Source organism: Crocodylus siamensis, chromosome 1, assembly GCF_052110815.1.
Source record: "Crocodylus siamensis isolate JL-2025a chromosome 1, ASM5211081v1, whole genome shotgun sequence".
Classification (NCBI taxonomy): Eukaryota; Metazoa; Chordata; order Crocodylia; family Crocodylidae; genus Crocodylus; species Crocodylus siamensis.
This window is the reverse complement of record NC_143395.1, coordinates 214040822-214062777: the sequence shown is the minus strand read 5'-3', so window position 1 is coordinate 214062777 and position 21956 is coordinate 214040822. Positions and strand designations below refer to the sequence as shown.

The 21956-nt window shown below is 51.1% G+C and overlaps 1 protein-coding gene across 1 annotated transcript in view; it reads left to right on the top strand.

Annotated features, from left to right (window-relative positions):
• Positions 1-15258, top strand: part of LOC149874107 (cell surface glycoprotein CD200 receptor 1-B-like) — a 32487-nt gene extending 17229 nt beyond the window's left edge. The window contains exon 4 of the mRNA XM_090040645.1: positions 15107-15258. Coding sequence (XP_089896771.1) covers positions 15107-15258 — 152 coding nt within the window. The remainder of the gene's footprint in view (positions 1-15106) is intronic.
• The last annotated feature ends 6698 nt before the right edge of the window (positions 15259-21956 follow it).

Here is a 21956-nt window from a genome sequence, read left to right as displayed (position 1 = left end):
TTAATGTGTCCCCACCACCATTTTTCAGTGCAGGGATACACATGATGCTGAGGTCTGCATGGAGCATGGTAGTTACCACACTTCAGCAGACTCAATTGAATCAAGTCTGCTCTGACATGCTGTAATTACTGTGCTTTGGAACAACTTCACTATCCTTGTATAGGCACCCATTCTCATGTAGCTATTTTTCTCTATATGTAACCAAAGATTAATTTATTTAGTACTGAGAAGAAGGCAATCTGTCAATAAGCTCTAATGTTATCAAGGTGCCCTCTTGTTGGTGTGTTGTGGTGTTGCAGAAATGACTGCGGTTCGTTTCTCGGGAGGCGAAGAACTCTCAGTCACAGACGCACTCCATTAGTAACACAAAAGGTATATATTTGCAAATAGGGTTGGAGCGGAAACAAAGGATCACTCCAACCGCTGAGGACAACTCTCAGCTGGCTTTTATCCCCTCTCTCCTGGGCACGTGTGCAGAAGCAGGAACTCTTGCATCTCATTTCCGGTTCATACAAACATATATGAAATGACGTCACGTCATCCGTCGCATGTGCATTATAATTAACTACTTAAGTATGCGGGGCGGATAGGCTTAAATGCATTAGCTAATTACGCCTGCTCAGAAAGTACTTTAGGTTACAAAAAGTTCAAACCTTCTCTGCCCCAAGGCCAGGACCATTAAAAATTGCAATTTACTCTTATCTGCATGAGAACGCTAAGGAGTATATGCTTTACTGTAACAAAGAGATAGTAAATTTGCAAAACAAAGAGAGAGTGATACCTTAATACAAAGAGCCCTTAGTAGCTTCTCCTCCAACCTCCCCCTCCCACCAGGGAGAGCTGACAGCTGTGCTGTTCTAACAACACTATTGATAATGCATTTTCAATAATATTTCTAACAATATCCCCCCTCAAGATGCTTTCTGCTCTTTACTTCATTTGGGCATATCAAGATAATTACGCGGAATTTTTCTGAGGATCATGACTTTTGCTGCAGTCTGTGCTTTCAAAGGGACTGCTGCGACCTGCATTCCTTCTACTGTGGTGGTTATCAATCTAGTAAGGCAAGGAATAAGGCAAGGGATAAAAATCAAACCAGTCAGAGCACACAAAAGCACAAATCCTACTTTTTTCCACCAGGGTCCTCCAAATAATTGAAACCACCAGTCCTTATTCCATGTGGTTTCCCACGTTTGTATTGGTACATGGGCTATTTTCCTGATCTCTTTGGCAATCTCTAAGACTACTTTCCCGTTATCATCTATTTGGAGACAACAATTAGAAAGGTTGAACTTTCCACAGACTCCGCCATCCTCTGCAAGTAAATAGTCAAAAGCTATTCGATTCTGGTATATGGCTTCCCTCATCTGAGAACTCTGTCGGGCCAGCAACTCGAGAGCAGTGGCGGTCTGGTTAGTAATTACTTCCAAGACTGCCTGCAACCGGATGATTCTATTTAGCATATATATTAGTGTCTGGTATCCCCAACTCCCATCATTAGCCCATGTAGCTGGTCCATAATACTCAATGATCCTTTGAGAAGGCCACTCATCCTCCTTCCACTTTTGGGAGCCACCCTGTGTCAAACTTACATCAATAGCTCTCTTGGCCCTTTTCCAATCATCATACAAAGAGACTCCCAGCTTATTTCCGACCTCAGATGGTAGCAAAAAGAAAGATGGTACAATTACTCCAATATAGGAGGTTCCTGTCCACCCTCGTGGTAGTACCGTATAGGCTCGCCTTCCACAAATCCAATAATGTCCTTTTAGGGCCCTGTTTTCCCCTCCCAAGGCTAGGGGGTCATGACTGTGGAAAAGAAGGGGATAGTATTTGTTGCCCCTATGCCCTAAAGGGCCAGTGTAATAGTTACTCAGTTTAAACTGACATTTCCATACGCCATCTTTATCCCTATGCTCGCACTCGGTTATTTCATTTGGGTCATTTAAGGCACTCCAATATGTATTAAACCTTGCCACCGTGCCATTCGGGTGTGCCCATTGCCAATTATAGATGTAGGTAAATCGTTCATCTCGGGCCTTTTCATATGCCTGACATCTGGTAGGGTCAGGATCGAAAGGTAATATTCTTGTCCTTTTGACCTTTTGCATCTGCGTGGAGATTGGGAGCCTAACAGCAGCAGAATTCCATTGATCAGCATACTTGCTGCATATTCGGGCCCATTTCAATGTCCATGTACACTGACTATGTCCAAAACTCCTCCCTGTACCATTACTGCTAATACAGTACTCTCCTAATGCCACTTGGGAAAGATCCCAGCTGCGGTTCTCATCCCATTCTTGACCAGTACTCTTAACATCCGCCTTGTCACTGACCAACCATTTTGGGGCCAAAGGAAAAGCCCTCCAAGGCCACTGTTCTCCGGCCTCTCGGAGCCCCCCACAGGCCCAGCAGTTGGTAAGATTAAAAGTACCTGCAATTCTTTCCATCATATCAACATACAAATTTGTCCCTGGGGGAGCAATTTGGGAAAGCAGGGGCATAGGCCAGCGGCTAAGGCTACGCAATCCTGCTTCTTTCATTATGCAGATAACAACAAGGCACATTAAGATTCCCACCATATTTTCCCTTTTACTTTCTTGTCTAATTTTCTGAGCTCTGATTAAGCCGTCTCAGGCGCACTTGGAGGTCACCAGTAGGTTCACAGCTCCACTTGCTGGCTTCTTGTTCCGAAGACGACTCAGCTTCCGGAGTGAGCTCGTCTTGGGAGTTGATGTCCTCTGACGCTCGTGGATGTCGTTTCACACGGGTATGGTGTATCCAACGGTCATGGCCAGCAATCTTTACAGCGGTGTGGGTTGTTAGAAGTACCTGGAACGGGCCACTCCACCTCTCAGTCAAGGGTTCCTTTTTCCACCGCTGCACCAAGACCCAGTCTCCCAGGGAGAAGTCATGTACCGGTACGTCTAAAGGCAGGCGCTGAAAGGAGGCTGCATACCTGTGAAGAGAAGACAAGACAGACTGCAAAGCAATAACATACATATGAAGCTCACTATTACCTAACTCAAAAGTTACATTTTCTCGCATCCCAGGGGGTAAGACTCGAGGGGGCTTGCCAAACATAATTTCATATGGGGTCAATTTGAGGCCCCGTCGGGGAGTGTTTCGAATGCAAGTAAGAGCTAACGGTAATGCTTGAGGCTACTTAAGGTGTGTCTCAATACAGATTTTGGTGAGCAGAGTCTTTAAAGTCCTATTCATGCGTTCCACTTGTCCTGAACTCTGTGGTCTCCATGGTGTGTGTAGTTTCCAAGTAACCTTGAGAGTTTGCGCGACTTCTTGAACCACTTTTCCCACGAAGTGTTGTCCTTGATCCGACTCAATGGACTCAGGCAGGGAATACCGGGGAATGATCTCCTGCAACAAATACTTCACTACTGTAGCCGCAGTGGCAGTCCTGGTGGGTCAGGCCTCGACCCAACCAGAGAGCTGGTCTACCATGACAAGTAAAAACCCGTGATGTCCGGACCGTGGGAGCTCGGCAAAATCAATCTGCCATGCCTGTCCAGGGTACGCTGCCCAGGGTCTACCTCCTATTGGCACAGGGGGTTTCCTTCGAGGGTTTACTTTCTGGCATGTGATGCACTTGGTAGCAATGCGCTGAGCTTCTACATATAGCCCTGGGGCTACTGCTTGGCGGATCATTAGATCACCCATGGCCAAGCCTCCCATATGGGTTCTTGCATGGAGCTGTTGCAGCACCTCCCGAAGCAATGGCCTGGGTATCATGACTTTCCCTCCTGGTACTATCCACCACCCCTGGGAGTTCTTTTCTGCACAAGCTTTCTGTGCAAACTTATCTTCTTCAGGGGAATACTGTGGGACTAAATCCTGGACGTATGGCCATATGGCATGGGACATGGCCTGCTTGGATACCTCCTCCGCTTCTCCCCCAATAAATGCAGCTTCCTTTGCTGCTGCATCAGCCTTTGCATTTCCAAGCTTATGCTTTTCCTCAGCAGCCTTCCCATGGGCCCGCACATGAATGACTGCTACCTCTTTAGGCTGGTGGAGTGCCTCTAGTAGCTTGATAATCTGGGGGCCATTAGCAATCTTATTCCCAGAGGCCGTAATGAAACCCCTTTCTTTCCACAATAGTCCGTGCGCATGGACTGTAGAAAAAGCATAGCGAGAGTCAGTGTATATATTAACCCGCTGGCCTGTCCCCAGCTGTAATGCTCGGGTGAGCGCAGTGAGTTCCGCGGCCTGTGCCGACCATGAGCTCGGGAATGACTCCCTCCATACTACCTTATCCAAGGTTACCACTGCACATCCTGTTCGTCTTTTTCCATCGATGACAGAGCTGGAGTCGTCTACGAAGTATTCAACATCTGGGCCTTCAATTGGGTCCTCAGCAAGATCAGGTCGCACCTGTGTGGTTTGGTTCAGGACCTCAAGGCAGTCATGCGTCGGTTTCCCTGGCTCCGGCAGCAAGGTTGCAGGGTTTAAGGCTGTATGTTTGAAAGTAAGTCCTGGATTAGAGAGCAAAAATATCTCATACCGTGATTGTCTGGAGGGGTTAAGAAATTTCCCTCCCTCAGTCCCTAGGATCTGGGGAACTCCATGAGGAGTGAGTATTTCCATATCCGCACCCATGACTATCTTCTGGGCTTCTTCAACAACCACTGCTGTGGCTGCCACAGCCCGAAGACAGACTGGCCACCCGAGTGCAACTGGATCTAGAACCTTTGAGTAATATCCCACGGGTCTCCAGGTCGGGCCCGATGGCTGTGTCAGCACCCCTGATGCAACCCCTCGATTCTCATGAACATACAGTCGATATGGCTTTTTACTATTTGGGATGGCCAGGGCAGGGGGCTGGGTTAATGCCTCCTTCAGCAGATCAAAGACATGCTGCATTTCTTTATTCCATTTCCATTCAGTGAGACTCTCCTTAGTCAGGGAGTCATACAGTGGTCTAGCCTTCCCACCATAATCTGGTATCCATAGTCGACAGAACCCAGTTAGCCCTAGGAATGCCCGCAGCTCCTTGGGTGACTTAGGTGGGGTTAGACCTTGGATTGCCTGTGAGCCCTGCACTCAGGGCTCTGACTCCTTTTGAGAGCTTATATCCCAAAAATGTGACTTCAGGCTGACATATTTGGGCTTTCTCTGTAGAGACTTTATATCCTTTTTCCCCCAGAGTGTTTAGGAGTGACCTGGTGGCTTCCTCGCAGAGCTGCAAGTTTGGGCTTGCAACTAGCAGGTCATCCACATACTGGAGGAGAGTCACTGCACGGTGGGATCCCTTCCACTCCTCCAAGTCCTTCTGAAGGGCAAGTCCGAAAATATGGGGGGTTGCTACAAATCCTTGTGGGAGAACTGTCCACATGAGTTGGGCTTTATGGAAGGTGTCTGGATCCTCCCATTCAAAAGCAAACAATTTTTGACTCTCTCGGTGAAGGGGAATAGAGAAGAAAGCATCTTTCAAATCTAGCACTGAAAATATTTCAGCTTCCCCCGGTACTTGTGTCAAAATCGTGTGAGGGTTCGGGACTACAGGATGGTCTGAAAGGACCTTCTTATTTACTGCTCGTAGGTCTTGGACCAGTCTGTATGAGACCCCATCTGCCTTCGGCACTCCAAGGATGGGGGTGTTATAGGGTGAGGACCCTTCCACTAGCCATCCGCAACTCTTGTATTTCTCTATTAACGGCTTGAGTCCAGCTCTGGCCGCTCAGCTGAGTGGGTACTGCTTTACCCGAACGGGCCCCTCCCCATCCTTGAGTACGATCCTTACCGGGGAGACGGACTTAGCTCGCGCAGGGGTTCCATCAGCCCATACCGAGGGGTCTACTCCAGTCATGTGATCTTCTGGACTTACTGCAGGGCGTCGGTCCTCCAGGAGAGCCATCTGATAGTTCGAGCTCTGCTTGACAGGTAGCTGGACCACCATCTGATCGTCTCTGAAAAAGATCTCAGCTTGCAATTTTGTGAGTAAGTCCCGCCCAAGGAGTGCAACCGGGCAACTTGGAGAATACACAAAGGAGTGCTTGAGCAAATGGTCCCCCACTTTGATGAGGAGTGGTTTACAAACAGGGAGTCGGGTTTGCGTTCCCTCAATCCCTTCCACAAGTACATGCTGTTCACTAGCCCCTGCACAGGGGGGTTTTTCTGGAATCATTGAAAATGTAGCCCCAGTATCCACCAAGGCTTCAAAGTTTTTGCCACCAACCCTAATGGTTACCATGGGATCTTCTCGGGCTCCAACCTGAAGGGTAGTGGTCTTAGATCCCCGTCCCCTTCATTCTGAGTCCTCACCCTTGTCTTCTGCCCGCACGAGGTGACCTCTCGGTTCCCTCTCTCTCTTCTCCTTCAACTTCGGGCATTCCCTCTTCCAGTGTCCTTTCTCTGTGCAATAAGCACAAACGTCTGCTCCCACTCTTTCTCCTTTCCCCTTCTGTATCCCAGCCTTTCCAGGGTTACCTCCAGTTATAGCAGCTGCTAGTGCTGCCATCTGTCGCTGAGCCTTTTTATCCTCCTTGTGCTCCTGCACTTGCTCACGATTCCCATACACCTTATATGCAATTTCCACCAGCTCTGAAATCGGTTTCCCAGCACCTCCCTCAGTTTTCTGTAACTTCTTATGGATATCAGCAGCAGATTACCAATAAACATAAGATTTACCATGTGTTGATTATCTGGGGCTTCTGGATCTAGGTCTGAAAACCTGCGAAACGCCTCATACAGCCTCCCAAGGAAAGCTGAGGGATCCTCCTCTCTTCCCTGTCTCACTTCATACAACTTAGACAGATTAGTAACCCGAGGCACTGCCTTTCCCATTGCTTCCACTATAATTCCCAGATATCATGCACTCAGCTCTCTTCCCTCTGCAGTATGATTATCCCATTTCGGCTCTTCAGCAGGGCAGGTATCACACAGAGTACGACCAGCAGCACCCTCTGACTCAACTCTGGCTGCTGCAATACGTTCTGCTGTTCCCAACACTAATCTCCTCTCCTCCGGGGTTAGGAGGGTCTGGAGCATCATCTGGACATCAGCCCAAGTGGGTTGATGAGTCTGCCCAATAGATCGAAACAGGTCCCTCATCTTTTCAGGGTCTTCACGAAAAGAGGGGCTCTGATTCTTCCAGTTAAATAAATCTGCAGTACTAAATGGGGTGTAGACAAAAGTTGCATTGCCTCCTTCCCCAATAACCTCTCGCATCGGGCAGTTCAGCACCGGCTGTGACTCTACAGGCTTGCGCAAATAATAACCCTTATTCCCCGATTCAGGTGGGGCACTTGGCTGAGGCTCACGCTCTAAATCATTAGGTATGCTTTGATACGTCGGTGGTGGTCTCCCTAAGGGAGGGGGCGGTGGTGCAGAGGGACTGGATCCCGAGGAGGCGTCTGACTCATCTTCGCTACCTGACAGGGCAACCGGAGCACGGGTCCGATACTCAGCCAATTCAGAAACCCCCCCTCATTAGACTCAGGGAGTACAGGTGGTCCCTCTCGAGTTTTTTCCTTAACAACCATCACATGAGACTTTACTAAGTAATTCTTAATCCAAGGTGGCTGATTTTGAACCACCCACAACCAACAATCAATATAAGGAAACTGATTCCAATACCCATTCTGCATAACAATTTCATGGATAGCTATCACTTCTTTTAGCACAAAGGATCCTTTCGGGGTCCAGTGGACCCCAAATGTTGGCCACTCGAGTTGACAAAACTTAATTAAATCACCTTTTTTCATTTTTACTCCGTAATCGGCTGGCTTTGCAAATTTATTGAAATGACGTAATATGAATTGTAGGGGAGCATCTGGATTTTCTACACGGGAGCGACCCATACCCATTTTGCCCACAAGAGTGCGCCCAAGGCACACCAAATACCAAAAGATCCGTACAACAGATGATTTACCATGAGAGCTGAGCCGAAAATTCCCCAGCAAACATGCACACTCCCTGCTCTGGATCCAGAACCAAATTGGGCAAAGGGAATTCGTATACTCACTCAGATACCCCAGAGATCTCAATCCAAATACCAAGGTGTGTCTAGCCTCTCCAGAAACTGAGAATTTTGCACGGGATCCTTTTAACTTCCCGAATATCCCGACTCACGCCTCAAATTCCAGGGGCGAGCCCAAAAAGTTGGCTCGGTGCGCACGCCCCCTGGTACCGGAGGCGCTCCGCCGCTGGATTTCGGGGTCGTTCACGAGAAGATCCCATCTGGGTCGCCAAAAATTGTTGCAGAAATGGCTGCGGTTCGTTTCTCGGGAGGCGAAGAACTCTCAGTCACAGACGCACTCCATTAGTAACACAAAAGGTATATATTTGCAAATAGGGTTGGAGCGGAAACAAAGGATCACTCCAACCGCTGAGGACAACTCTCAGCTGGCTTTTATCCTCTCTCTCCTGAGCACGTGTGCAGAAGCAGGAACTCCTACATCTCATTTCCGGTTCATACAAACATATATGAAATGACGTCACGTCATCCGTCGCATGTGCATTATAATTAACTACTTATATGCATTAGCTAATTGCGCCTGCTCAGAAAGTACTTTAGGTTACAAAAAGTTCAAACCTTCTCTGCCCCAAGGCCAGGACCATTAAAAATTGCAATTTACTCTTATCTGCATGAGAACGCTAAGGAGTATATGCTTTACTGTAACAAAGAGATAGTAAATTTGCAAAACAAAGAGAGAGTGATACCTTAATACAAAGAGCCCTTAGTAGCTTCTCCTCCAACCTCCCCCTCCCACCAGGGAGAGCTGACAGCTGTGCTGTTCTAACAACACTATTGATAATGCATTTTCAATAATATTTCTAACAGTGGGAAGAAGTAAACAGGAAACAAACCGTTTTCCTTGCTGCCAGTCACAACCTTGTCAAGTTGGCAACCCATTTTTAAAGGAAAAAGTACTCATTACAGGCTGGTGTGGAGCTATGAATGGAAAGCTAGCACTGTACTTTCTCCTGGAGAAGGCATCCCCCAGCTGTTCCCTGCAGTATAGACATGGGAGCATGTGCTGGGGGGTGGGCAGGTTGGGGTGTGTCCCCTGCCTCCTCCAGCCCAGCAGAGCTGCTCAGCACAGCTAAGGCCCCCAGTCACTAACCCTAGCCTCGCAGAGCTGGTGGAGCAGAAAACTGCACTCTTCAATGTTCAGTGTTTCCTTTTCATCCCCAGGCACTGCTCTCCACATCTGTTTTGGGTCTCTGTTCCCATTGCCGAAGTCTCAGTTTCCTCAGGCTGCCGGCTGGGGAGACAGGATGGCTAGGCGATTGCCCCAGCTTCTGTCTTGGGCAGGGGGAGTAAAGCCCCCACTGTGAATTTCCCAGCAGATGGCAGTCAAGGTGATCACCATGGATCTGTGTTTTCCATTTCCTGTGGGGAAAATGGAGTAAACTCTGGATTCTTACCTTTTACCAGAGGCAAACATCGATGTCTCATTTTACCAGAGAAGCCTGAAGATTTTGCAATTTTGGGATGAGTCCTCTGCAGGCTGGCACAGTTCCAGCAACTCCCCCAGATAAATAGGGGTGGGGGGGATTGAGTCCCTGTAGGAAGGGAGGGATTTGGGCAAGGGTGGGACTGCTGCCCAGCTGGGCTGTGTGTGGGGTTAGGGGCCCAGGGCTGCAATGCATGGCTTCAGGGCCCCAGTAGGGAGTGGAACAGGGCCATGGGTGGCTCATCTGGGGGGTGGGGGAAATGGGGCCAGCTCCCCGCCACTGCACGCACTCCCAAGGGACAGGGGGACCCACACCCTCCAGATTTATGCATGGGATGGGGGTGGGCATGGGATGTCCACTGCGGGCTCAGGCTCCCACCATGCTTCCCTTCCCCGGGACCTCTGCAGCCCAGCGGGCGCAACCTGGCACGGCAGGGAACAAGCAGAGCTGTGCAGAGAAGCTGCTTGTTGCTGCAAGCTCTGTGCTAGCCCGGCAATGTGATCCCTGTGCTTCAGGCAGCTTTTGAGGGGCACAACCTGTGCCGCTGCTCCCACTGCAGCTGCGTGCATAGGGGGTGCATTGCCAGAGCAGCGTGGAGCTCGCAGTGTCAGGCAGGTTCTCCATGTGGCTCCGCTGTTCCCTGCTGCCCCAGGTTGCAACCGCTGTGAAGGCCCCTGGGAAGGGCAGCGGGGTGGGGAGCCTGAGCCTGCAGTGGGCAGTGCACACCTACCCTGTGCACAGATCTGGGGGGTGCAGGTTTGGCCCCCAGCTAGGCCTGCTGTGGTGGGGAGCTGGCCCCACCTCCCCTGCCTGAGCCCACAGCCCACCCTGCCCCTGCCCCACACACAGATCTGGGGGGTGTGGGTCCTCTCTACCCCCCAGGAATGCACACTGCAGTGGGAAACCAGTCCCCACAGCCTGAGCACTCAGAAGGCAGCAGCTGGGATGGGGGTGGGCAGGAGCCAGGCTTCTCTCCGCTGCAGCTACCCCTGGCTTCTGTGGGGGTCTGGGGACTGTAAACCCAGGTCCCTGACCCCATAGCCCTAGCAGCTGGGGGTCCCCTCCAGCAGGGCTGGGGGGGGTGCAGGGGGCTGTGGGTGGGGGCAAGGGGCACCAGCATGGCTGTGGGGGAGTCAGAGGCACCAGCACGGCCAGAGGGCTGGGAGGAGAGAGAGGAGTGAGAGGCACCATCAGGGCTGGGGAGACTGTGGGGGTCCTTTAATTTAAATCATGGATTTGGGGGGGTTTATCTGTGAATTTGTTTTTTATCAGGGAAAACCAGGATCCCTGAAGATCTCCTGACCATGGCCCCTCTTCAGCTAGGAGGCTGGCTGAGGAGGGACTGGGAGGTAAAATGGCCTCCACTGGGGGCTTCCCTCCATGCAGGGCACAACCTGGCTGGGTGTCCAGTGCCAGGAGGGGGGTCCCTCTGCCCCCACACTCCCTCCTCAGCTGGCCTACCAGCCTGGGAGGGGGCATGGCCAGGTGATCCCTGCAACTCCTGGCTGTGGGGAAGCCCGCAGCTGGGGCTTTATTCCCGCACCCGATATGGGAGTCGAGGTGATTGCCCAGCCAAACCTGCTCCAGTGGGCCCATCTGGGGTGGGGGAAATGGGTCAGGAGTTCAACCAGAGGATTGACAGTCTTCAAAACAAGTCAGGCACACTGTAGTCACTGCTAATTGTCACTACAAGCCAGCAACCCCCACTTTCACCCACCCTTGTGCAAGCCAGCAAACAATCTCCCTCCAGCCTTTGACCCTTCCTCTCTAAAACACAGGGAACATGAAGAATTGAACAAAACAAATAGAAACCTTTTTTTACAAATAAAATATTAACCATAATTAAACAAGACCTGTGTATGCCATGGCACAATAGCAGGCAACCTAGTGACCCATGTGTCAAGACACGGCTCTGAATGGAAGAAGCACTTAGCAAAAAAAAGAGGCAGGCACTGAAAGGGCAAACCGCAAACCCCAGGGGCAGCCAGTCACGCCCCCCCCCCGCCCAGTCAAAAGCTTCCTCCACACCAAAACCCATGATCTGCCCAGGGCTGCAAATAATAGTGCTTTGCGGAACAATGAGTAGACCCGCCACAAAGTATCACCCCAGCAAATACCTCCAACCTGGCAGAAGCCAGGGAAGAAATGTGGGTGTGAGGTCCTTGTGCTTTTTTTGAATAGGCACATCAAGAGCTATGCCAGGTATTGAGGTGACAGAACCATCAAGTAATATTGCTGGGGTCTGCAGGTTTGCCAGAATGAAGTCCTGGTTCATATATAACTGCCCAGAGAAAGCTCCTGTGGCTGGAGACCTGTGTGCCTCCAGGGTCCTGGAGTATCTAGACTGCAGCTCTGGGGCAGAGCCCCACTGGAGACTGTCCCTGCACACTGCTGTGAGAGTGCATCTCATGGGTCTGCCCCAGGACCCCTGCTTTGGTTTTGGGAAAGTCTGACAAACTGGAGATGCATGAAACAAGACATGGGTCTCAGCAAAGGCTTGCAAGGAATTTTTAGAGCTTGTGTACTTGGGCCAGACTGCTGCAACCTGCACGGAGAACAGCAAAGGGTTTTAGCCAGTGCTGCCCTTGCAGCAATGTCCAGGGACAATCATGCATGCAGGCCACAGCACAGAGAATGGGAGAGCAGTGAAACAGCAGGCTTTTGGAAGCCCCTACTGAGTTCCCAAAACATACTACAGTCAGGGCTGTACAGAAGCAGCCCTTTTCCTGCATGATCCCAGTCTAAACGTGGGGAGGAAAAGATCATTATCCCCAGTGTCCATAGCTAAGCTGTGCAATTGCACTGACAATTGGGTGTTAGTTGCTCAGAGCAGAACATACCCAACAAGGCCAGAGCTCACTGCTCCTGTTGTTGCAAAGACTGCCATCTCTCTGGACCCCGAGGGAACTTTGAGGACCCATTAAACTCCTATGAGGTGTTAAATGCTCAGAGCAGAAGACTAGCATGCTTCACTGTGAGGTATTTCTATAATATCACTGGGGGAGTCAGGGTACATCATGCACCGCATTATCCCTGATAATGGAGAAGGGAGCACACACACAGCAGACACGGCTTGATCTCCGTAAGAGAGAGATTTAGACAGATAGCAAAAGAACCTGGGATCACCCCAATCTTCAACTCCTGAACACACCCTAGGGCCTTTTGCACACCCACCACACCAAGTGATATAGGAGATGGCAAGCGCTGATTCGTTTCTTTAAATTGCTTGTTTAATAAAGTAATAAAAAGAGGTCAGCAGAAGATTGATTCATGTCGGGCTCTGCAGCTACACCTGGTGTCCTAAAACATTCATTACATAAAAATACCTGTAAATTTTAGGGCTATGTGGTGGACAAGAGGGCTCACTACACAAAAATTGTAGTGACACCTGGTGGGCAAAGGGTCTCAGTACATGTAATTCAGTGACAGATTTATGGTTGTATCAGGGCAGGTTGCAACCTTGCAAACTAAACTACATCTGGATGTGCTTTAAGTTTGTAATGATGACAGCTAATTTAAAACCCCACAAAACTCATGTACATGTAAAATGTGAAGCCATTAAGACACACAAAGGGAAAGTGTTGTCATACGTACATCACCTCAGCATCACGTGTACAGGCTCCCCTACTGACTGGGAGAGTGGGCCTCTCTCCTGTGGATCAGTGGTTCTCAACCACCTTAAACCCTGGGGACCCCTCAGAAAGTGCCAGTGCTTAGTTTTCACTTGCTTTTTGACTACATAAAAAATAACAGAGGAGTCTCTGCTGCAAGGAACTCAGAGGCCACAACAAGGCAGAATGGTTTGGGCACTCTGGATTCCTGGTGGGAATCTCTGGTCGATCTTGTGCAGCATGTCTGCACCCCTGGCAGTGCTAACATTGTGTGGCACCCGGAAAAGGATCCCCAGGCACCCCAGTGTGCTACAGCACCCTGCTTGAGCATCACGGCAGTAGATGAATGCAGGCAAGCCCCAAGAACTTCCCCTCAGGAGATGATCAAACTGAGGCCCTGCAGGGAAGTAACAAGTTTCTCAACTAGTATAACCCTTGCCTAAAAATCCTAAGAGTCAAAAATAACTGCATGAAAAAGGTGGCAAGTAGTTGCACAGCTCACAAGCCCGGCTTGAGGGGGAGAAAAATGCTCTTGGGCCAAGGTTCACGTAGGACAGCAGGCCTGCAGCACCTAGAAATGATCCCCAGAGGATTCAGTCTCTTCCAAGCAGTGTGTTGTGAGTTCTCCTCTCCTTCCCTCGTTCCTCCTTTCCCAGGGTAATGCTTGCTACTGCCCACAGCTCAGGCTGGGCAGAGGCAAGCAGGGAAAGGCAGATGACTGGTTTGGCACATTTAAATAGATTTTCAGGTGTTTTCCCAGTCAAGCCTGAACACCTTGTTTTCCGCTTGCAGTTTCCCATCAGCTCCTCTCTAACATAGAGCTGTAAAAGTGCAGAGCCTGACACCGTGGGGTACAGGTGAATGTGAGGGGACCTCAGTGTAGGCTACCAACAGGTGCCACGTGGGTAGGGAAAGCTTCACAGACTGATAGTTCCCAACCCAGGACACTCAGCCTCTCTTTTTAAGAGACACAACATGAGTACAAAAAATATGTAAAATAATTTTAAAATATTTGATTTTTAAAATTTTATGTTTAATTAAAATAATTAAGTAAAAAGAAAAAGGAATGAAAAAGATTGATGCTGTGCTGCCCAGTTTCAAGCAGGGGGCTGGGCACAGGCTGGGAATGGAGGGGGAGCACATAAGAGACTGGAGATAGTGATGGTGGTATGTGTACCACCACTACCGTGAGAGTAGGGCACCAAACTGCATGAGGGTTGGGCAAGTATTGGCTTAGTCCTCCATTTTTTTCTTTCTATATAAGGACTACATTTCCCATATATTCTGAAGAAGTGACTACTGCTATACATATGCATACAAGCATCAGCATTCACAAAGGATACAATCACACAAACACAAGCAAGGAAAATTGCAAAAACACAGACAACAGGATCAACAAGCCTGCAAACAAAAATAGAAATAACACAACCACAAAAGTGCAAAAAACACAATAACACAAAGACAAAAGCAAATATCAAGATTCAAGGAGAAAGACTGTCAGTGTCAAGGTGCTGGCAAAAACACAAACCACACAAAAACAAAACTGCAAACAAATACAGAAGAATAAACCAAAAAATAAGAATATCTTTTCACAGAAGAATAAACCAAAAAAAACCCCAAACATGCATTGGCGTGGTCAACCGGCGCTTACGTGGCTGGTGCCGCCAGGCAGGCTTTGGGTTCCTTGATAATGACCCATGCTTTTGGGTGGGGGACTTGCTGGGGTGGGATGGGCTTCATCTCTCTCCTAAAGGCAAGCGTGTCTTCTCTTCCAGGTTGGCTGATCTCGTACGATGAGCTTTAAACTAGCCTCACCAGCAGAGGGAGCCGCAGGAAGACGAGGAGATGCCATCTGAGCAAGACAGGTGACAAAGGCAAGGAGTGCTAAGGTAAGGAACGGGGGTCCAGACAGTCTCCCTAAACGCGGGGTGGCACACACAGTCTTGCAAGGCCTTAAATGCCTATTGTGAAGGGGTCAAGGACTTTGGGGGCCGGAACAACGCGAAGGGCGGAGGAACCCGGCCCAGCTTCCGGGTCCGGACCTGGAAGCTGCCCCTGAGGTCTTCCCCTTCCAGGAACCCGGACGGATCCGGGTTGGGACCTACGTGGAGCAATAAAAGGAGCACCCCAGCTCCAGTCAAGAGGTGAGAGAGGCCCTGGCCGCAGCCAGGACAGGAGGCGGCGGAGCTGGAGACTGCGGACCCGGAGGCAGCGGAGCCGGCGGTAGTGGAGCCGGCGATGGCGGAGGCAGAGAGGAGCGGTAAAGAAGTCGGCGGCGGGGAGTCCCTCCTGAGGCGGCTGCAAGCCGTCTGGCCATGTGGAAGAACCTTCTGGGGCGGAGGTAAGCCCCAACGTGACCAGGGGGCACAAGCAGCCGGCGGTGGAGGACCGAAGACCCGGACACCGCAGAAGGCAGCGGCACCCAGCCAGAGCCGGGTACCATAAGTACCCTAATAGGGGCCCGCACAGGCGGGAAAACACCCTACAGCGAGGGTCCGTGGACGGACTCAGGGACAGGAAGTGCCCCAGGGCTAAGGGCAACTGATCCCAGCCTGAAATCTGTGGAGGGCAACTGGGGAGTGAGGTAAACTCTGGCCCAGGGACAGTGGGCTTAGAAGTTGTGTTGGAATTGTATTTCTTTGTTCCTTTTGTTGTGCCCCTTTTGAACATTACAGGGGCTAATGCCCTGTGGGGTAGCTCGCCCCGAGAGGTGGCCAAACCGGAGGACCGGGCGAGGGTGTATGGGTGGAGGAGCCCTCAGGACCCCTGGACGCTACAGTAGAGGGACCACATCCGGACTGCCCGCGCCCCATACGGGTGAACCCCCATATTCCATCAAGTCGTGGCAGGCGAGATTGGCGGAGGTGCGGTGTGGATGGCAGATCCTTCTCTTCTCCAGGGGCCATCCCTGTGAGGCGGGCGGCCGGCGAAGGGTAGTCCCCCACACCTATATACCAATGCTTACAGTATGGGGAATAAACAGGAGGAACTTGCCCTCAGAATAGCTAGTTCAAACCCAGACATCATAGGGCTAACAGAAACGTGGTGGGATTCGTCCCATGACTGGGCAGTTAGCATTAGGGGCTATAGGCTTTACAGGCGGGATAGGAAAGGTGGTGGTGTGGCACTCTATGTCAAGGAGCAATACACATCCTCTGCCAGCAGAATGGGATCAGAGGAGGGGCAGGCTGAAGTACTCTGGGTCAAGATTCAAGGGGGCTGTGGGGAGAGCCATTTGACGGTGGGGGTCTACTACAGACCCCCCAGCCAAGGGGAGGAGCTGGACCGGGAATTTTCAGGCCAGCTTGCAGAGGCACTTAGGGCAAGGGATGTAGTTGTCATGGGTGATTTTAATTACCCAGACATCTGCTAGGAGGAACAGTCAGCCAGGACGGACAGTTCCAGGAGGTTCCTGGCTGAGATACAGGACCTCCACTTCATTCAGGAGGTGCACAGTCCCACCAGAGGAACTGCCCTGTTGGACCTGGTCCTGGCCACAGGCGATGACCTGGTAAGGGGCCTCCAGGTCCTTGACCCCCTGGGTGATAGCGATCATCGCTTGCTGGAATTCACCATCCAGCGCAGGGTGTCAAGGGCCTGCAGCAAGACGGTAGCCCTAGACTTTAGGAGGGCCAACTTCAACAAGTTCAACAAGGAGACTAGTGGGTGAGGCGCTGGGGTCCTTGAGGGCAGGGGAACTCAGTGTCCAGGACGAGTGGTCGTTCCTTAAGGAAATGATACTCAGGGCCCAACTTCATCCCAACAAGAAGCAAGGGGGGCAAGAGTGCCCAAAAGCCCCCTTGGCTCATCAAGGGCATCTGGGAATGCCTGCTTACGAAAAAGGCGTACACCCAGTGGAAGGGGGGTGCTATCTCCAAAGAGGAGTATACCTCCTCTGTCGGGTCTGTAGGGGGGCTGTCAGGAAAGCTAAGACGGACATAGAGCTAGGACTAGCGTCCAAGATCAAGGATAATAAAAAGTCCTTTTTCAAATACATTGGGAGGATGAAGAGGGCACCGGGTAATGTGGGGCCCCTGCAAAGTACGCTGGGCAATCTGGTGGTTCCGCCAGAGGAGAAAGCGGAACTCTTTAACCAATTCTTCACCTCCGTTTTCTTGTGCAGGGACCGGGACTTCCCCGCTGTGATGCCAGACGGACTTGAGGGGAACTCCTCCAGACCTCAGGTTGGGGAGGACCGGGTTAGAGAGCTTCTGGAGGGGCTGGACGTGTTCACGTCAGCAGGTCCAGATGATCTCCACCCCAGGGTGTTGAGGGAGCTAGCTGGGGTTATTGCAGGGCCCTGGGCACGGCTTTACGAGTGCTCATGGTGCTCAGGCCAGGTGCCAGATGACTGGAAGATAGCTAACGTGGTCCCCATCTTCAAAAAAGGGAAGAGAGAGGACCTGGGCAACTATAGGCCTGTCAGTCTTACCTCTATCCTTGGGAAACTCTTTGAGAAGATCCTCAAGGAGCACATCTGTGATGGGCCGATGTGACCGCTGGACTAGGATCCTCACCCATAAGTGGCTCACCTTCACTAGGGGGGAGATGCCGCTGCTCACACGGGATCGCTACGGGATCAGAGCAGATCTCTTACTGCCCAGTCCCCGCCTTAGTTCTCGCCCGCCATGACTTGATATTAAGTTCAGTTAAGGTTGGTTCGTGGGTGCTCCGCGGCCAGGGATGCCTTGGCGGTCACGTCGCGGGGCTCCGCCACCCCTGTACCCCCGGCCTCATGCCACCTCAAGTGCCTTCTCCTCTTTTTATGGGTCGGACCTCCTGTTGGTGGGCTGGTAGCTCCTCTTGACCTGGCCTGCCCTTATCAGATTGCTCTCGGGCCAGTCTGCCACGTCCTTTCCTTCCTTTATCCTGTTTGACCCTGCACTGGGTCGCAGCACAGGTTGTGTCCCCCCTAAAGCATCCTTGACCGTATCTTCATGAATGTGTCACCTCAGCTGTTCCTGCTGGGGTACCCTTTTAACTGGGCAACAAACCTATAAACAACTTAAAGTCCTGCTCCTCAGCCCTTTACCAGCTGAGGCTCCTATTCAGACCTCCCCGGGTCCCCTTGGGCAATATCTGGCCCCAACCTCCCTGGGGCACCCTATAGGTTTCTAAACATGGCCGGTTGGCGGCGACCTCTGCCCAACTACACCCTCGCGGGGCTCTCCCGGGTCTTTGCCCCCTCTTGCCGGGTTGCGCCCCCGCACCACCGCCCCGGCACTCAACCTGTGGGTCTCACAGGCTTCAGGTCCGTGTCCCGATGGTCCCTCGTCGGCCACTCTACCGGCTTCTCTTTCCTCGCAGTCCGTCTCCAGCCACACTGCCCGCTTCCGCTCATCCGACGCCCTGCAGCCGGCTGTTGTTGCTGTTCTCTTCTCCGGCTGAGTGGGTCATTGCCCTTCCCTGGGGCTCTCCACCCATCTTTCTGGGGAAGCTGCCGCCTGCTCTGCTCTGGGGCTGTCTGCCCCTTTTGCTGCTGGACCCAGTCCCGGTTCCTCTGCTTCCCCCTTCCTCTCTTCCATGGCTGCTTTTATCCCCGCCGGCCGCCTGCTCCCGATGACGTCATCTTCTGGTCACGTTTGTATAAACAAGCGGCTGACGGGCTGCGTGTGTTTCTCTGACGGTGCCGGTAAGTCCCGCTCTAGCTCCCCGGGACAGCCAGCTTCAGGGATGATGCTCAAGGGCAACCAGCACAGTTTCATTAGGGGCAGGTCATGTCAGACCAACCTGATTGCCTTTTATGATCAGGTTACAAAGGCAATGGATGCAGGTGTTGCCGTGGGTGTAGTCTTTCTAGACTTCAGCAAGGCCTTTGACACTGTCTCCCACCCCACCCTCATTAAAAAACTAGGCGACTGTGGCACTGGTGCCTACACAGTCAGATGGATTGCAGATTGGCTGGAGGGTCGTACTCGGAGGGTGGTGGTGGACGGGTCATATTTGACCTGGGGGAAGTGGGCAGCAGAGTCCCCCAGGGCTCGGTCCTTGGGCCCGCACTGTTTAATCTCTTTATCAGCGATTTGAACGATGGGGTGAAAAGCACCCTGTTTAAATTTGCTGATGATACAAACATTTGGGGTGAGGTGAGCACACTAGTAGGGAGGGAAAGACTGCAGCAAGACCTGGATAGGTTGCAGGGGTGGGCTAACATAAACAGGATGTGTTTCAATACTGACAAGTGCAGGGTGCTGCACTTAGGCAGTAGAAACCAGCAGCACATTTCTAAGATGGGGAAACTCCCTTCTTGAGAGCACAGAGGCAGAAAGGGATTTTGGAGTCATTATTGACTCCAAGATGAACATGGGCCGACAATGCGAGGTCACGGTTGGCAGGGCTAACTGGACCTTGTCGTGCATCCACAGGTGCATCTCAAGTAGAGCCAGGGAGGTGATCCTCCCCCTCTATGTGGCACTGGTCAGGCCACAGCTGGAGTACTGTGTCCAGTTCTGTGCGCCCCACTTCAGGAGGGATGTGGACAACATGGAGAGGGTCCAGAGGAGGGCCACTCACATGACCAGGGGGCAGCAGGGCAGACCCTACACTGAAAGACTGCGGGACCTAAACTTGTTCAGCCTTCACAAGAGAAGGCTGGGGGGGACCTGGTGACTGTCTATAAACTCACTAGGGGGGACCAGAAGGGTTTGGGGGAGACACTGTTTCCCCTAGCACCCCCTGGCATGACAAGGAACAATGGACACAAGTTGTTGGAGAGGAGGTTTAGATTAGACATCCTCAAGAACTGCTTCACAGTTAGGGTGGCTAGGAGCTGGAACCAACTTCCAAGGGAAGTGGTGCTGGCTCCTACCCTGGGGGTCTTTAAGAAGAGGCTTGATGCCTACCTGGCTGGAGTCATTTGAGTCCAGTTTTTTTCTCCCGGCCAGGCAGGGGGTTGGACTTGAAGATCTACAAGGTCCCTTCCGACCCAACTTCTATGATTCTATGAATAAGTCTTTGTTGCTCTAGTTAAAATATTCTGACTAGTCAATGCTAGTTGTGACTAACTAAAAGCTATTAAGTTATGGAAATGTGAACGTAGAACAAAGTGGATGTGGTTACCTGCCTGCTCAGCATCTGAGTCTGGTGGCTGTAATCATTAGAAATAATCAGACAGTGTGATGAGTGGCCACCTGGCTCCCCCACCGCCTGGCCCCCAGTCTGCCTATGAAAGAAAAATGCCAATTCAGGAACTGTATGAATTTCTGTACTGTATTTCAACATTAAATGGTGCTCCAGTTACATGTCTTTCTCTTAAACTCCCCTCCCCACCCCCACGTTCCTTGATCTGCCCTGCAGGGGCGTCTGCCGCAAACTATGGGGTACTGCTGCCCAAATGGTCTTGGGGTCCCCTGTCCATTAAATGTCCTGCAGTGGGGGCGGGGGGTGGGAGGGGGCCGGGTGGTGCTGTCAATGCTTGCATTTCTACAAATGTAACTTGTTCATGGTTTTACTAATGAAAAAAACCCAAAAAGGAAACAAAAAAATTGAAGGATTTTTATGTAAAAGACAATGAATGATCTGTGTCCTGTTTTTTGTATCCTCTCATGAAACAGCAGGGGCGACTGCCCAAGCTGAGCAGCAGCATGGCAGGTTGGGTCAGGGATTGGGGTGGGGATGGTGTAGAGGTGAATTAAGATTCCTTGGGTCCCGGGGAGCCCCATGCCGAGGACAGCTGTCCCGACCTAGCAGGGATCCCAAGCACCCTACTCCATCCCACTGCCCAGCATTCATGCAGCAGGTGTGGGCACAGGGGACCTGCCTGGTGGTGCTAGGAAAGTAGGATGAGCTGCTCCCCCTGCCTGGCAGGGAGAGGGTGTGGTAGAGGTGATGCAAAAAAGAAAAGCCAAGGATAGGCTTATGATAGTCTGAGAAGTTGCTAGTTGCCTTCTTTCAAGTGTTAAGGCTGTCCCCTGGTGCAGTATTTCCACTTTTTATTGTTGGGTTTGGGATGGGGCACTCTGTGTGGGGGGCTACCAAAAGGTGCTGCCCTCTCAGGAGTCAGTCTTGCCAGGATTCCTGTACATTGGGATTGGGGGCTAACATAATCATTGCACAAGCATTGGACCTCACATACCAATCCACCCTGCCACTGTCTTCCAGTAATCCCATCACTCTAGAAACACCCCCAAGCAAAGCTTCCCCACGCTGAGGCGAGCACGGTCCTGACCTCTCAGACCCACCCCCAAAGCACACAGACTGTCATGCGTGCCAGTCTGGCTATGAAAAAAACATGCAACATCCAGAAGGAACTATATGGATTTCAAATCTTTATTTCAACAATAAAATTAGGTGCATTTACAAGTCATCCTTTTCAATTTCTGATTTTGAAAGTCTTCTGCAGAGGAAGAAAGAAGAGGAGGATGAGTTTTGGCTCAGAGTCCAAATACCACCCTCTTCACGTCCCCCCTATAAAGGCTACAAAGTTGGTGGGATATTTCTGATATTACCTATATATCACCCAGGATGGGAGGTAGGTCTGGCATGCAGCGTCCACCTCCATTATCCGTTGTGTTTCTGGAATGGCAATTATAAGAAATAGGAAAGCTACTTCTGAAATATTAAAGTGTTAAGAACAGGTGCCACACTCTCTCAGTTGCACACTTACCATTTTGGTGCTGCTGCATTTCTGCTCCATAATATACAATCCAACCAAAAGTACTGTGTAAAAATCCAGACACACTCCCAAACCACCACAAATCCAGACACACTCCCAAACCACCACACACCAGCAGTTTTGATCCTCAGTGAGGATAAGAATCAGCACATCAGTGAAGAGCCTCCCTAGTGCTATTGACTGTATGTGAATGGTGCACAAGTACTTCATGAACAGGTATCAGTATAAAAGGCCGAAAGAGATGGAATTAAACACTGTGTCACTCATGCACATGTGTAAGGCAGATGGAGAAAGCTTAAACCGGAAACGTT